This window comes from Raphanus sativus, chromosome 7, assembly GCF_000801105.2.
Source record: "Raphanus sativus cultivar WK10039 chromosome 7, ASM80110v3, whole genome shotgun sequence".
Lineage (NCBI taxonomy): Eukaryota > Viridiplantae > Streptophyta > Magnoliopsida > Brassicales > Brassicaceae > Raphanus > Raphanus sativus.
This window is the reverse complement of record NC_079517.1, coordinates 21,168,172-21,181,641: the sequence shown is the minus strand read 5'-3', so window position 1 is coordinate 21,181,641 and position 13,470 is coordinate 21,168,172. Positions and strand designations below refer to the sequence as shown.

Genomic DNA, 13,470 nt, shown 5'->3' with positions numbered 1-13,470 from the left:
ATAGTATTAGACTAGGGGTTAACCCGGGCTACGCCCGGGACAATTTTGATTTTTCAAATATTTTGTATACAATTATTTCGTTGGATGTTGTATTCTGAACTATATGTTTTTGTGAATTTATGAATATTTTATATATATAGTATGCATAATAAAGAATTTGAATATTTTTGAGTTTGAAATTATTTTATTTTACATTGATGTAAACATTTTTGTGATAGTTGAATTTTTTTCTTTGTATTTTTTTGTGATAGTAAACCTTTGAAAGTTTTGTATATATTTGAATTTTTATTTCTAATTTTTTATGGGATTTAATAAATATTTTCCAACGGAACTTTATATTATAGAATCAGAACATTTGATATTATATATGTTTTTTCTTTTGACTAAAAATATTTTTTTCCTCTCATTTTGTTTTTGAAAATTGGCTTTCAAATTAACCAAATAAAATGTCAATTAAAAACCAAAAACATAAACCGGATCTCAATCACCTGTCCACATTAACCTAACCAAATCAAGTGTCAATAACCAAAAACATAAACCGGATCATCCTAATCTCATTTCCACGTTGACAGAAACGAATCGTCCCCGTAAATTAATTTTATATTTTTATCACGTCAAATTTGTCTATTATTTTACAAATCAAATTACAAATCAAAAATAGAATCATGTTTTTAAAGTTTGTTCTAATTTAGTTTCTAACATTATGTCACTTCGATTATTTTTAACAAAGAAAAATATAACTAATAGTTGATTCCAAGCTTTGTAAGGTTCATAGAGACATTGAAACTCATGATTCTTGGTCATTAAGAAATTTGTAGCTTTTGTAGTAAAGTTTTGGGTGTTTGGAGAAGCTAAAAAAGTCATCTCATAGATTCAAAGTATGAAATCTTTTTTTTTCAAATCTGTTCGTGAAGACTTTCAGAAGACTTCGGTAAGATTTTTAGAAGACTTCGCTATATCTGTTCTCTATCGAGAAAACTTACCTAGAAGTATTCTAACACTTCTTTGTTAACAGAAAAAAATGAAAATCCCAGAGAATACTTTAATATGTTACCCAGTGCCAATGATATTTTTGCTGCAAGAAAAAAAAAAATATATATATATATATAAATAATTAATTAATAAGAATAACTTACATCGTAAATCTTGAACCACTTCTTTCCGATGTAGATCGGCATCTTTTTCCAGTTTGGATGTGCCATGGAAAAGTAACCTTTAATCGTTTTGGTTACGTCCGTTACAGAAGTAAAGCGAAGAGAAGAAGAATAAAGAGAGGAGGAAGAATCATTTTATCATTAGCTGATATTTGTAAAGATCTTTTCTTGAGTCTTTCTCTGAGAGTTTGTGAGATTGAATCTCATCACTGTTATTGAGCTGTTTCTACTTGTAAGCTCTGGGCGTGGTGAGATCGGTTCTTTGTAATTCATACATTGGATCGAGTAATACGAATCAATATTGATCATTGAGTTTCGCTGTATCACCGGTATATATTAGTTTCTAAGAGAGTAACATAACTTAGTGACTTATAATCTTGTACCCAATTTATAGCTTTTATGAACTCAATCCTAATATGAGTTAGGTCAAAGATTATGATTTGTTTATAATCCCTTACTATAGTATCCTTCTTTGGTTTTGGTTTCGGTTTCAGATTCATCCATCAAAACTAGGAGGTTCTTCAGTTTCTGATTATGAGAATCTTCAAGCCGAGAAGACTGATCTTCAAATAAAGTACAACGAGCTATTTGTTAAACATCAAAAAGCGACCTACTTGAATATAAAAGTTTATCAACAAACCATCTATAGTTGATTAGCATATGATTCCATGCTTATGTAGTTCCTTTAATGGCTCTACAATAGTACCATCCATAATCGTAAACATATCGAATCATCTTTGATAAACTGAAACTACTTGGGATCAGTGATATCGAGTAGCTAACTCTCTCCGAAGCTAAAATTTGTCATGAGATTATTATTGATAGGAGCCCATAAAAAAAAAAGTGGTTAAATGTGTTTGGTATATTATGTGTGTGGTTAATGTTGCAGTTAGATGGGAGTGAAGAGCTTGCCTTCACAAAACTCTTCGAAAGGCGACAGAAGAGATAAAAGCTATTGAAGGCGAACACACGGCCCTGTGGCTCCTTCTCGCCACTAAATTGTTCATAATTGTAAATGTAATTCTCACTGCGAACATTTTCAATCTCCATTACTTTAGTACTATCCAGTTATAGACACAATTCTACTCACACTTAATGCACAGTTTAAACTAATACTCCTCTAACTGCAGCAAATCCTTCTCAACACACAGTAACAAAAAAAAGTTAAACTCAACAACCCCGTGCTTGCGCACACAGGGCTTCGCGACTAGTATATGTATATTGTGGAGCAAAAGCACATATCAGAAGTATAAATTATTCTTCATCAGCTTACATCGTACAAATATGACTCGTTATATCTGGCAAACTTTATACACAACAAAACAAAATTTTGCAACTTGTTGGCCCTAACTACAACATCAAAATGTGTTTACCAGCCCTATTCCTACCTCTTCGGCGAGTTCGTCCCATACAGGCAGGAGTATCAAAACCACCAGAATAATTGCAGTCCCGACAAGTGCCTTCCTCCATGTTCCAACCTCGGTCACATCGTTCAGGCATGCTTTTTCGGGTGTTCTCTGTCCAAGAAATTAGTACACTTTTAGAAACAACTCGAATGGTTGAAGGTACAAAGTTCAGAAATTCATTGTACCTGGCAGATTAGCACGTAGAGACCCCAAGGAAGTGCCAAAGGGCCACCGAGCTGAAAAGTAGGAAAAAGTAAGTGCCAACAAACTCGCAGGTCCAAGAGCACAAATTATATCGACGCCGAAAAAAAAATGACTCAGAACAGTTGAAATATACCACTCTGAGTCCAAGCATTACATAGGTTGACAAACCAAATGTAAACAGTACATTTTTCCCAAATGCGCCCTGCACGAAAGCCATAACCATGTTTCAGACGTGATATATATATTATATATATATATATAATGTCAACATTCTGATCCATTGCATGAATATCTTAGAACCTTTTCAGTACATAGTTGTTGCTTGGAGAAAGACAATAATTTTGAGAATAATATAATAATACAACACACGTGAATCAACTGCAGCAAGTTCTACTGACAAGAGAAGCCTTTTCCTTAATACGATTCAGGATTTTTTTTTCAGGTTCTGTAACCCAAAAATTTATACTAATGCACAAATGTTAGGCATTGAAGAATCTACAACCGTTTCGAGAGACAAGACAAGTACCTGTACAGCTCTTCCTCCATCCAAACACCCAACAGGAAGCATATTAAAAGCCGTTGTTGTTAAACCACACCTTAACAATTAAAATTTTGAATGTAAGTTAAAAATTGTAACAATTTCTAATGAATAATAATAGGGTTATAAGCCAAGGCACTAGACGCTACCATCCAGCAATAACAAGCGGGTGGATCGAAACTGTTGTAGCATGCATAGCTCTGCAATCAACAGAAACGGATGTCGGAGTTAAGATTTTTTTTTTCTGTCTAGGTTGAACAGTCGCTAGCTGTAGAGAGCTTACGCGTATCCAAGGGTTGCTCGGCTGATGAGTCCAAGAAGTAATGAACCTTGGAATAACATGCTGGGGACCTGCACCAGATCGCTAGCTGCATCTGGGTTAGTAGATAGAAACAGACCAACAGCAAACATGGAAACTGAGAGTGCAGCTCCAGCAAATGGACCAGCTAGCGAAATGTCAACTTTTGTACTCCGGTCGGGAAGAATCGACTTGAACTGTACAAACCAAGTAAGCAGCACTACTACGTCAGCCGATAATAGTCTTATCTTCAAATAAATTTTGAAGTAGAGAAGTAAAGATAATAAAATGTCTTCTTGTAGATGTGAATTATGTAGAGAGATAAGCTCCCTAAACTTGAAAGAGTTGCGGAACAGACATAAAGAAGAATACCCACCTGTGTGATTGCACCAAAACTGCCGAGTGTAATGTTTGGAATGAAGTAAGGAATGCTAAGCTTTACTTTCTTTGGAACTGCAGCAAGAAAGTGCCCCAATTCCTGCAAATAAATTTGAAAGAAAAAAAAATACGAAAACCTCACATCACCAATATAGGAAAGTTTATCATTTCAACAAAGAAGCATGCCTGCTTGATATGTACATGAAATAAACACAACAAGGTGCAACTTACATGAAACAAAAGAATTCCCAAGACACCATATGCCAAAGGCAATGCAGAATCTACAAATGGATACAAAAGCTCCATATCAGGTGGTTCAACAGCATTTGGATCAGTGAAATACCTTACCACCTCCGGAGGTAAACGGTTAATCTGTCAAACAAGTAACTTCCATCACTGCATTTAAGCAATCAGTAACATAGTGACGTAGCGCTGCTGGGATAAAAGGGTACCTGAGAAGCAATTCCCAATTCTACCGAGGAACCAATAGTCAGAAGAAACAATATGAACGCAATCACATACTGCCAGAGCGTGGTTGGTCCTGGCTCCGAGACTTCTTTACGAAGCAAACCAAAGCTAACACGTGCACCGCCACGTGGATCTGGTCCTTCAGAGTTAGGCTCCTCGATCATGAACAAATTATACTTATCGCCAGCAAGCTCTGCCAGTTTTCTTTGAAGCTTTGCAAAAACTTCTTCCCTTTTTCCTCTTAAATTCCCAAGAAAGAGGATGCCCTCTCCGAGATCCCCAAAGGGTTCTTCTTTCGTCACCCAGAATGTTGAATACCCAAATATGTTGTCCTTTATTAACTTGACATCTGCAGGATCTACTCTCTCAGGTCCAAGAAGCTCCATTAGCTTAAAAGAGTCTATTTGAAAGCTGCTGTATGTAGGATCAATAGGCGATTCAGTTGATGGCTGAAAAAAAAAAAGACACCAACTGCTGTTTAGTTACTTCCTAGTTCCTGTTTTTCTATATGCAAATGTGTAACGGACCCTTAATCCACAAACTTTCAAGTCTTCCATCAAACAAAAAAAAAATGTTTTTCTGGTTTTTCTTTAAACAACCACTAACAGAGGAAAAGAAGGAAACACTTGCAATGTAAAACCTCAAACAAAACCATGGAAGCTATAACCCAGGAAGTAAATGTTAATTGATTAAACCCAGGAAGGATAATGTGAAAAAGAACCATTCTATGTAAAATCAGAGAAAATAGTGTGAAGAACAATGAGCAAGTATGATTGATTAAACCAAGGAATCATTGTGACAAGAACAAACTGAAATTTGAGGAAAACAAGACTCAGTTTTACAATTGAAATCAGGACAAAAATGGAATGTTAAAGAATCAGAGACAAGACTGTGTACCCTTGAAGAAACATAAGGAGTCTTGTCGGAACCGAACTCGTTGCTGCTACTTTTACTTTTCTTGTCTGCATCTTCTTCACGCGAAGTGGTTTCTACAGTTGAATCTCTAATAACCGACGGTTTCGTTACTCTGTCTTCTCCGCCGTCGATTCCTCTGCTACCGTTTTCATCATTGCCTAAACACTTTAGAGCCTTAAATCCGTGGGTTTCCTCAGGGCCAGAGAAACAGTATCTTTCTCTCAATTGCGTAGTAACCTTAGGCATTGGTGTCCTAATCCTCTCCCGGAGATTGCAATGAAACGATCGGAATCTGATGTTAGTCGCAGCCGCGAAGGCCACGCTCGTGAGAGTCCCCATCGAGTGGAGATGGAGAAAACAGATGAAATGTTTTAAAAGATAAGGAAAATGGGTGAACGCTTATGTTATCCTTAAAGAGAAAGGAAAAGAGACAAACTCCTCTGGAGCCCCTAAAATGTCAAAAGGCAATTTCTCAAAGACACCCATATAACCATAAAAATAAACATTTATTTATAAAATCAGAAATCGCGGAAATGACATAAAAACTTTGGAATAGTTGAAGTATTTACAAGTTGTACCAAGGTATAACCCATCCATCCCGATCCGATCCGGAGTTATGGTCAATTCAATTGAACCGAATCGTCTAACCGTTTAACCAATCCTTCAAAACAAAATCCATCCCTCGAAACCAAACCCAGCCTTCGAAACCGAACCAATTCCTCGAAAACCAAACCAAATCTGTCGTTCTTCTTGGTTTTCAATAACTCAATTTAGTTAAACCTAGGTTCTTGTCGATTTCGACTCATTTCTCATTTCTCTCCTTTTCACTCGAGTTCAAATCCTAATTTCGTCCTTCCCCTAATTTGAATCAATTCCGTACCCAAAATCAACGGTGAGAACGAGAGAGAAGAATTCGGAAGATTCAATTGAGTGAACACCGATTGCGATGGTGGTCGAAACGAAAAAAGGGATAAGAGGAAAGATAATCCAACGAAGAAAGAGGTTCAGAGAGGGAAGTTTGCAAAGACGGCGGCAGAGGCCTCCGATAATATCGATAAAACGACGACGGAGAATGTTGACTCGACGACAAAAACGACGGAGACTGTTGAATCTACGGGACAGATGACGGAAATGGATGTTTCGACGGAGAAGACAAGTGAGGACTCGAGGGAGATTAAGGCGGAGATAATGGAGCCGAGTGATGTGACTGTAGAAACTGCTCCGACGACAGTAAACAAAGGTCCTGCTGGCCCAGCTCTTCTAGCAACTCCGGCGATTGAGACTCATTCTGGAGAAGAAAAAAATGAGAAAACCCCTTCTTCTGGAGATGAAGAGAATCATAAAAGCGTTTTTGGAGAGGAAGAGAATGAGCATGACGATGGTTCTAACCAGGAGAATGAAAATGGTGAGAATGAAGATGGTGAGAATGAAGATTCTGAAGAAGAACAAGAATCAGATGGAGAGAACGAAGAAAATGAAGTTTCTGAAGAAGGAAATGGAGACGGAGAAGGAAAGGATGATGAGAATGAATGTTCTGAAGAAAAAAATAGAGACGGAGAAGAATTAGCAAATGGAGATAGAGAAACAAACGAGAATGAAAATCCACCTGAACCTGAGGTAAGAAATTATCACTTCGGTATACATTATATAACTTGGATATAACTTGGATAAAACTTAGAGCAAAATTGGATATAACTTTAGTATAACTTGTATATAACTTTAGTATAACTTGGATATAACTTTGGTATAACAAAGTTAAAACATTGGTATAACTTGCAGGGTTTGAATGGAAATGTTGGCCTCAAGATAATCAAACCAACGAACATGTTCTTCAAGCCATTTGAGTACAGCAAAAAAATAAAGCTAGGCACAAGATGTATGATAGCTAGCGCGATTAAGATGCTAAAAAATCTGAAAACCAAGCTGTCTAACGCGGAGTGGAGCTGGTTCACGGAGCATCCTCAATTCAAACACATTTTCCACATGAAGAGTGAGAATAACCATAGGGTTCAGGGAATGTGGATGTTGTTGCTGCGTACTGCTGGTAGCGAGAGGCGGAGAGAAGTGTGGTTTATTGTGAATGGGGTTACCATCCGTTACGGGCTGAGGGAACATGGTTTGATATTTGGGCTATTCTGCTAGAACTATCCTCTTGGCTACAAAGAGCTTGGTAGGACGAGGTTCGTAGAGCAATCCCACGAACTCTACCAAACACTCGCCACGCCGTTGGTATGTAGTCAATCATCCTCTCCATTGATTGGCAGTCTGGATTCAGCAGACGACCGAGCAAACTGGTTTAATTCTCATCGTAGACACGAAACCTGGGGCTATCTGGGAGCATGAGTGGTTCTTCTTCTTCCAGCGACATCGATTGAATAGCTTTGTGAAGCATGTCAGCCATGATCAGCGAGATGCGAAGCTTAGTTTCAACGGAGGAAAGGCGGAGCAGGGAGTTCTGAGGAAAGAGGTCTAGCGTGATTGAAGTAAATTTCCCTTTGATATTGTTAAATTCTGCCACAAATTTTAAGGAATCCATTGAAAAAGGAAAGACTTGGGGAGGAGGAGATGACAGAGAAGGAAAGAAGTAATAACTCAATAATTTTTAAGGCAACAACCAGAGGAAATTGATCCCAATGATTTGAAAAGAGGAAATAAAAGGAAGTTTCCAATAAAGAAGATCCGTAAAGACCGTGGCAGTGATTGCCGGAAGAGTAAATCCACTCAACTGAGAGAAGAATTAAAAAAGGAAACTGGAGATTTCTGGTAGCGAGCCAAAAAAAGAAGTCGAAGTTTTCAATAAAGTTTATCAACGAACAAAGACAGACTGAAGATGGCCGTTCTATTCTTATTAGCTTCGGTTTTTTTGCGCGCAAACCAAGGTTGGACACAAGGCTAATGATGTGTTGGAGGTGTTCCAGAGAGCAGTGGAAGATCTTGACTAGTGCAAGTCCTTTCTGTGGGGGGATTTTCCTATGATTACATGCTGAAGGAGATCTCTCACACAATGGAGCATTTTGGAGGGGTGGTGAAAGAGAAAACATTATGGCCGCTTCCAGGATTTTGTGTTCCACTAGAGGTATGCAAAATCCCATTAAACCAGTAAGTCGCTATTGTTGTTAACTGATGCAAAATTTTTGTGTGTAACAGCTTCTTGCATTCGAGGCAATTCCTAAGGTAGGATTTGCGTTCAGACAGCCTATTGATAGAGCTTCTCCCAACTGTCCGAGGATGTGCAAGACCTCATTCAAACGAAATGGATCGACAGGGGTGTCACTTGCTGTGATAAACAAGGAACTGGGTAACACAACTATAAGTCTTCCTGTGAACTAAAGTAGAAGTAGAGTAAACTGTGGTAGAATGATATACCATGAATTTCACCCATTTTTAGCCATGGTATATGAGAGTTTTCAATCATATTTACTACGTTTTCAAAGTATTTTAGAGTATTTTCAGGTACATGTACTTAATTGAAGAAAACAATACTTTTAAGGCATTTTTGGAGTATTCTCACGAATGAAGAATCGACCGATAGGAATCATGCGAGATCAGACGATTAGAGTCAATTACAATCGATCGACATATATCGAAGAGTGTCGATCGACATTAAGCCATTCGATGGATCACGATTTAGAAGATTTTCAAGTATCACAAAGTGTGCTATTTACACAATTAGTCCCTGGCCGCCTGTTAGGCTTTATATACTAGGGTTTTGTATCATTTTAGAGGCAGACTTGCCTAGAGACCTAGTGGAGAAGAGAAGCAATTTGGCTACCTTAGGAGAAGAGTTAGAGTTGGAGAGATAGATCTGAGACTGCAAAACAGAGAAGATCTTGAACTCCCTTTTTATCTTACTCATTACTCTTGTGTTCCTTATTTCATATTAAGTTTTATTCAAACCATCATGACTTTGTCTCTCATGAATATGTCTGAGTAAACCTAATTGTTAGATTTAGGTTTCTCATAAGGGTGAATCTTATGATGAGATTGTGACAATTGTTAGAGTGATTAAATTAGTCTTTTCACTTTAGTTATTCTTAATACTAGATTTAAGATTGATCACCCTTAAATCTAGATCTAAGGATTGAAGAGATAACCAACTGTATACTCTCAATACCCTGAAATAAACTAAAGTGATCTAACTGACTAGACACATGCGAAAGGTGGTCTAGATCATTAGAGAACGTTTTCAACCAAATCGATAAAGCTTGCTAGAATTACCATCGATCGATACAACCATCGTTGTAGCGATCGATTGTTTGAAAGGTGTATCGATCGATTAGAGGAAAGTCGTATTGATCGACTCTTTTCCGAGATCAACAAACAACAGTTGAGATCCGGGATCTAGTAAAGGAGACCCTACTGGTCGTACCAATTGCTTGAGTTTAAAGGACTAATGCCGTAATGTCACTTTCAAACTGCATAAATCCATACCTGAGAAATACCTGGATCTAGCTATTTTCCTCATTAAGAAACAACCTTCATTTCAGTTACTGAACAACTTCCTTGTTCACATTAATATTTACTGCTTAAAAACATATAAAACCTTAAGTCTATCTTTATTTCTAATTAATTGAACCTTCAAGTAATCCTAGAGTCCTTGTGGATTCGATCCCTAAGTACTACATCTGAACCTCTTATTTGAGAGAGTAATTCACTTTTTAGGGTAATTTGAGTGATATCAAATTTGGCACCGTTGCCGAGACTCTTTCTTATTACTTTTAGATTTAATTTAGGATTTAGCATAGACTTTGTTACTTTTGCTAATTTTTCTATTCTTTTGTTTTACAACACAAAGGATGGAGAGTACAGATGTCGGCCAAGCATCGATCGACACGGAACATTGTCAATCGAGCGACGCAGATACAGAAGAATCGATCGTTTCATCTGAAACTTTATCGATCGATACCACCCAGCCGGAAGCAGGTAAGTACCCTCTTGCCGATGCTGATAATGAGAAAGTAGTCCAAACTGAACCAATAGGTCAATCAAGCAACATTTCTAGCCAAACTAATGAAAAACAGGGGACTGAAATCCCTGTTAAGTCAAACTCTACCTTAAACATAGGTAAAGAAATTAAATTGCCCTTGCAAGACTACTTAAACCCTAGTAGGACCTATTCCAATAGGTCTGCTATTAGAGTACCTGACGACGTCACCACGAAAACCAAGTTTGATGTTGATTACTATAATATGGTGCGTCGAAACCCTTTTAAAAGATCTTCCTTAGAACATCCACAAGACCACATCGAAGGTCTAGAGGAGTTAATTCCAGACGAATACATTCGTTGCAGACTTTTCCCATTTTCACTAGAAGGGGAAGCTTTGAGATGGTTAAACTGTCTACCAAAAGGATCCCTGACTAGTTGGAAGGAGATTAGAAACACTTTTATTAAGAGATTCTTCAACGATGCTCGTTACTAGGAAGTAAGGAAGCGAATCTCTACCTTCCGCCAAAATCCTCAGGAATCATTCAAAAACGCTTGGGGAAGATTCAAGAGTTATGAACTCGAATGCCCCCACCATGGTTATCCAGAACCACAATTTCTTAAGATCTTTTACAAAGGTGTTATTATGAGCTATAAGACAACGCTTGATACAGCAAGCGAAGGGAATTTTGTTACTAGAAATCCTATGGAAGCATGACGCTTAATCGAAAACATGGCAACAGGAAGATCTTATGAAGAGATGAATGAAGAAAAAGAAAAAGCTGTAAACTCGATAGAAAATACTGAGTTAGCTGAGATAAATAATTCTATAAATTCGCTTCATTCCCTCCTAACAGATCTAAACCCACCTAGACTGTGCAAGTACTACAATAAAACTCCTCCTATATCAGAAGATGAGCTCGACTTTATAGAAGAATTAGATACTACTGATCCTCATTCTGTGTTTAACGTCGACAGCTTTACACGAGACTATGAGATCTGTATACAGTCTCGTACTGGGAGAGAGAAGTACAACCTAAAACAAGCCCTTACAGGAAACCGTAAAATGAAATCCGAATTCAATGGGAAAATAAACAGTATTTACGGTGAACTAAATCAGAAGATGGATTCATTAATTGAACACCTACGGGGAATGGAAGACCAAATTGCTAACCTGGCAACTACTCTAAAAAGAGAGACAGGTCGTCTTCCTGGAAGGACCGATGCTAACCCTGGGGCAAGACGCCAGGCATATGCCGTGATGTTACGAAGCGGAAAATGCCTTGAAACAAATGCCAGAGACGATACCAGCAATAAAAAAATCATTGATAACGCAGGAAAAAGCAATTCCAACCCCATAGAGCTTCTTGACAATGATTCTGACTCAGGAACATCAGAACAAATAAGAAATTTTTCAAATAAACAGGATCAGGGAAGAACTGTAGACTTAGAAAAAAAGAATCCCGATGCCGAGATCGAAGCCGATCATCTAGACGTACCAAATATCGATCGATCCTCTGGGAAGGAAAACGATCGACCGTCTGGCAACACCAACGATTGCAATACACAATCTACCGGAACTGAAAGAGTCTATAGAACCCCTCCCCCATTTCCTCCAAACAAACCACAAACTAAGAAGGCATTGGAACATGCAATCTGCAAAAAGGCCTTCGACAAAATCACTCTCGAGATGTCTCTCAGTGACGCCCTTAAGATAGCCCCCTCGGTGAAAAAGTAAGTAAAAGATATGATATCCTCGAGTGGAGAACAAAGCGTTATGATGGTGTCAGAGGAAGTAAGTGCGATGATACAAGGAGAAACTTCAATCAAAATGACTGACCCTGGTAGTTTTGTCCTAGATTGCAAGATACAAAACACACGTTTTCCTCGATCTCTTTGTGATCTTGGCTCTAGTGTAAACCTCATGTCATACTTTGTGGCAGTTTCACTAGGTTATAATGAATTCGTTCCAACGCCTATCACGTTAGTTCTAGCTGATCGTTCTATTAGGGTACCTGAGGGAATCCTCGTAGATGTACCAGTCAAAATTGATGATTGCTTCATACCAACAGATTTTGTTGTACTAAAGTATAAACAAGTGCCGAAAGACCCCCTTATATTAGGTCGGCCCTTTTTGGCTACAGCAGGAGCAATCATAGATTGTAAAGGAGGAAAGATTAACTTAAATGTCGGAGATATATCAATGAACTTCGACATGGAAAAGCTAGTAAAACGTCCTCTGATAGACAATCACGCCTTTTACACAGAAGAAGTTTCAGAGCTAGAAAAAAAATACCTTATGGATATATGTGCTGCCAATTCATCAGAAGACACATTCACTCCTGATGAACAAGAAATTCTGAACGTAGATAGCAGAATAGAAGATTATGCGAATCTTATATAAGACGCAAGTATCGGAATCGCAAATGAAGAAACTGATGATTCTAAAATCATTACGGATCAATACCTTTGGGAAACTATTGATCGATCATCTTCTTCATCGACCAACTGGACTAAAGAAAAAGCACTCAAGGTTGAACTGAAACCACTTCCAGCTGGCCTGAAATACGCATTCCTTTGCGATAAATCATATCCTATCATTGTTAATGCCAATCTCACGAATGGAGAGCTTGCTCTCCTTTTGAACAAACTGCGTAAGTATCGGAAAGCGATCGGGTATTCTCTCGATGATATTCCCGGAATAGCTCCTGACCTTTGCATGCACTGTATCCACCTCGAAGAAGATGCAAAAACATCTATAGAACAGCAAAGGAGACTCAATCCAAACCTAAAAGAGGTAGTGAAAAAGGAAATAATTAAACTTCTGGATGCTGGAGTTATATATCCTATCTCAGACAGTAAATGGGTAAGCCCTGTGCATGTTGTACCAAAGAAAGGTGGGATCACAGTGGTTAAAAATGATAAAGATGAACTTATCCCTACATGCACTGTCACTGGACATCGAATGTGTATTGATTACAGGAAACTGAATGCTGCTACTAGGAAAGACCATTTTCCCTTACCTTTCATCGATCAAATGCTAGAAAAACTGGCCAACCATAAATATTATTGTTTTCTTGACGGATATTCGGGATTTTTCCAGATACCGATACATCCTGAAGATCAGGAAAAGACAACTTTTACTTGTCCTTACGGAACATTTGCATATCGCAGAATGCCATTTG

The 13,470-nt window shown here is 38.0% G+C and overlaps 1 protein-coding gene and 1 non-coding gene across 2 annotated transcripts; both read right to left on the bottom strand.

The window, feature by feature from the left end:
* Positions 1 to 2,393: 2,393 nt before the first annotated feature.
* Positions 2,394 to 5,761, bottom strand: LOC108805424 (probable zinc metalloprotease EGY1, chloroplastic). Its single transcript, XM_018577469.2, has 10 exons — positions 5,344 to 5,761; positions 4,431 to 4,895; positions 4,210 to 4,350; positions 3,977 to 4,078; positions 3,586 to 3,797; positions 3,452 to 3,502; positions 3,291 to 3,360; positions 2,898 to 2,966; positions 2,746 to 2,796; positions 2,394 to 2,671 (listed from the first exon to the last, which is right to left on the bottom strand). Exons 1-10 carry the CDS (start codon positions 5,698 to 5,700, stop codon positions 2,513 to 2,515), a joined length of 1,677 nt encoding a protein of 558 aa, XP_018432971.1. The 5' UTR covers positions 5,701 to 5,761; the 3' UTR covers positions 2,394 to 2,512.
* A 5,020-nt stretch (positions 5,762 to 10,781) lies between these two features.
* Positions 10,782 to 10,888, bottom strand: LOC130498196 (small nucleolar RNA R71). The gene has a single exon (XR_008937117.1). It is a non-coding gene; the product is annotated as a small nucleolar RNA R71 (small nucleolar RNA).
* Between the last annotated feature and the right edge of the window lie 2,582 nt (positions 10,889 to 13,470).

What these genes read in the sequence shown, in the direction of transcription:
- LOC108805424 (XM_018577469.2), bottom strand. Translation starts at nt 5,700, where the DNA reads ATGGGGACTCTCACGAGCGTGGCCTTCGCGGCTGCGACTAACATCAGA. An exon ending in CCGCTTGTTATTGCTGGATG is followed by an intron (nt 3,361 to 3,451) that starts GTAGCGTCTAGT and finishes TTAATTGTTAAG; the next exon opens with GTGTGGTTTAACAACAACGG. An exon ending in ATGGAGGAAGAGCTGTACAG is followed by an intron (nt 2,967 to 3,290) that starts GTACTTGTCTTG and finishes GCTTTCGTGCAG; the next exon opens with GGCGCATTTGGGAAAAATGT.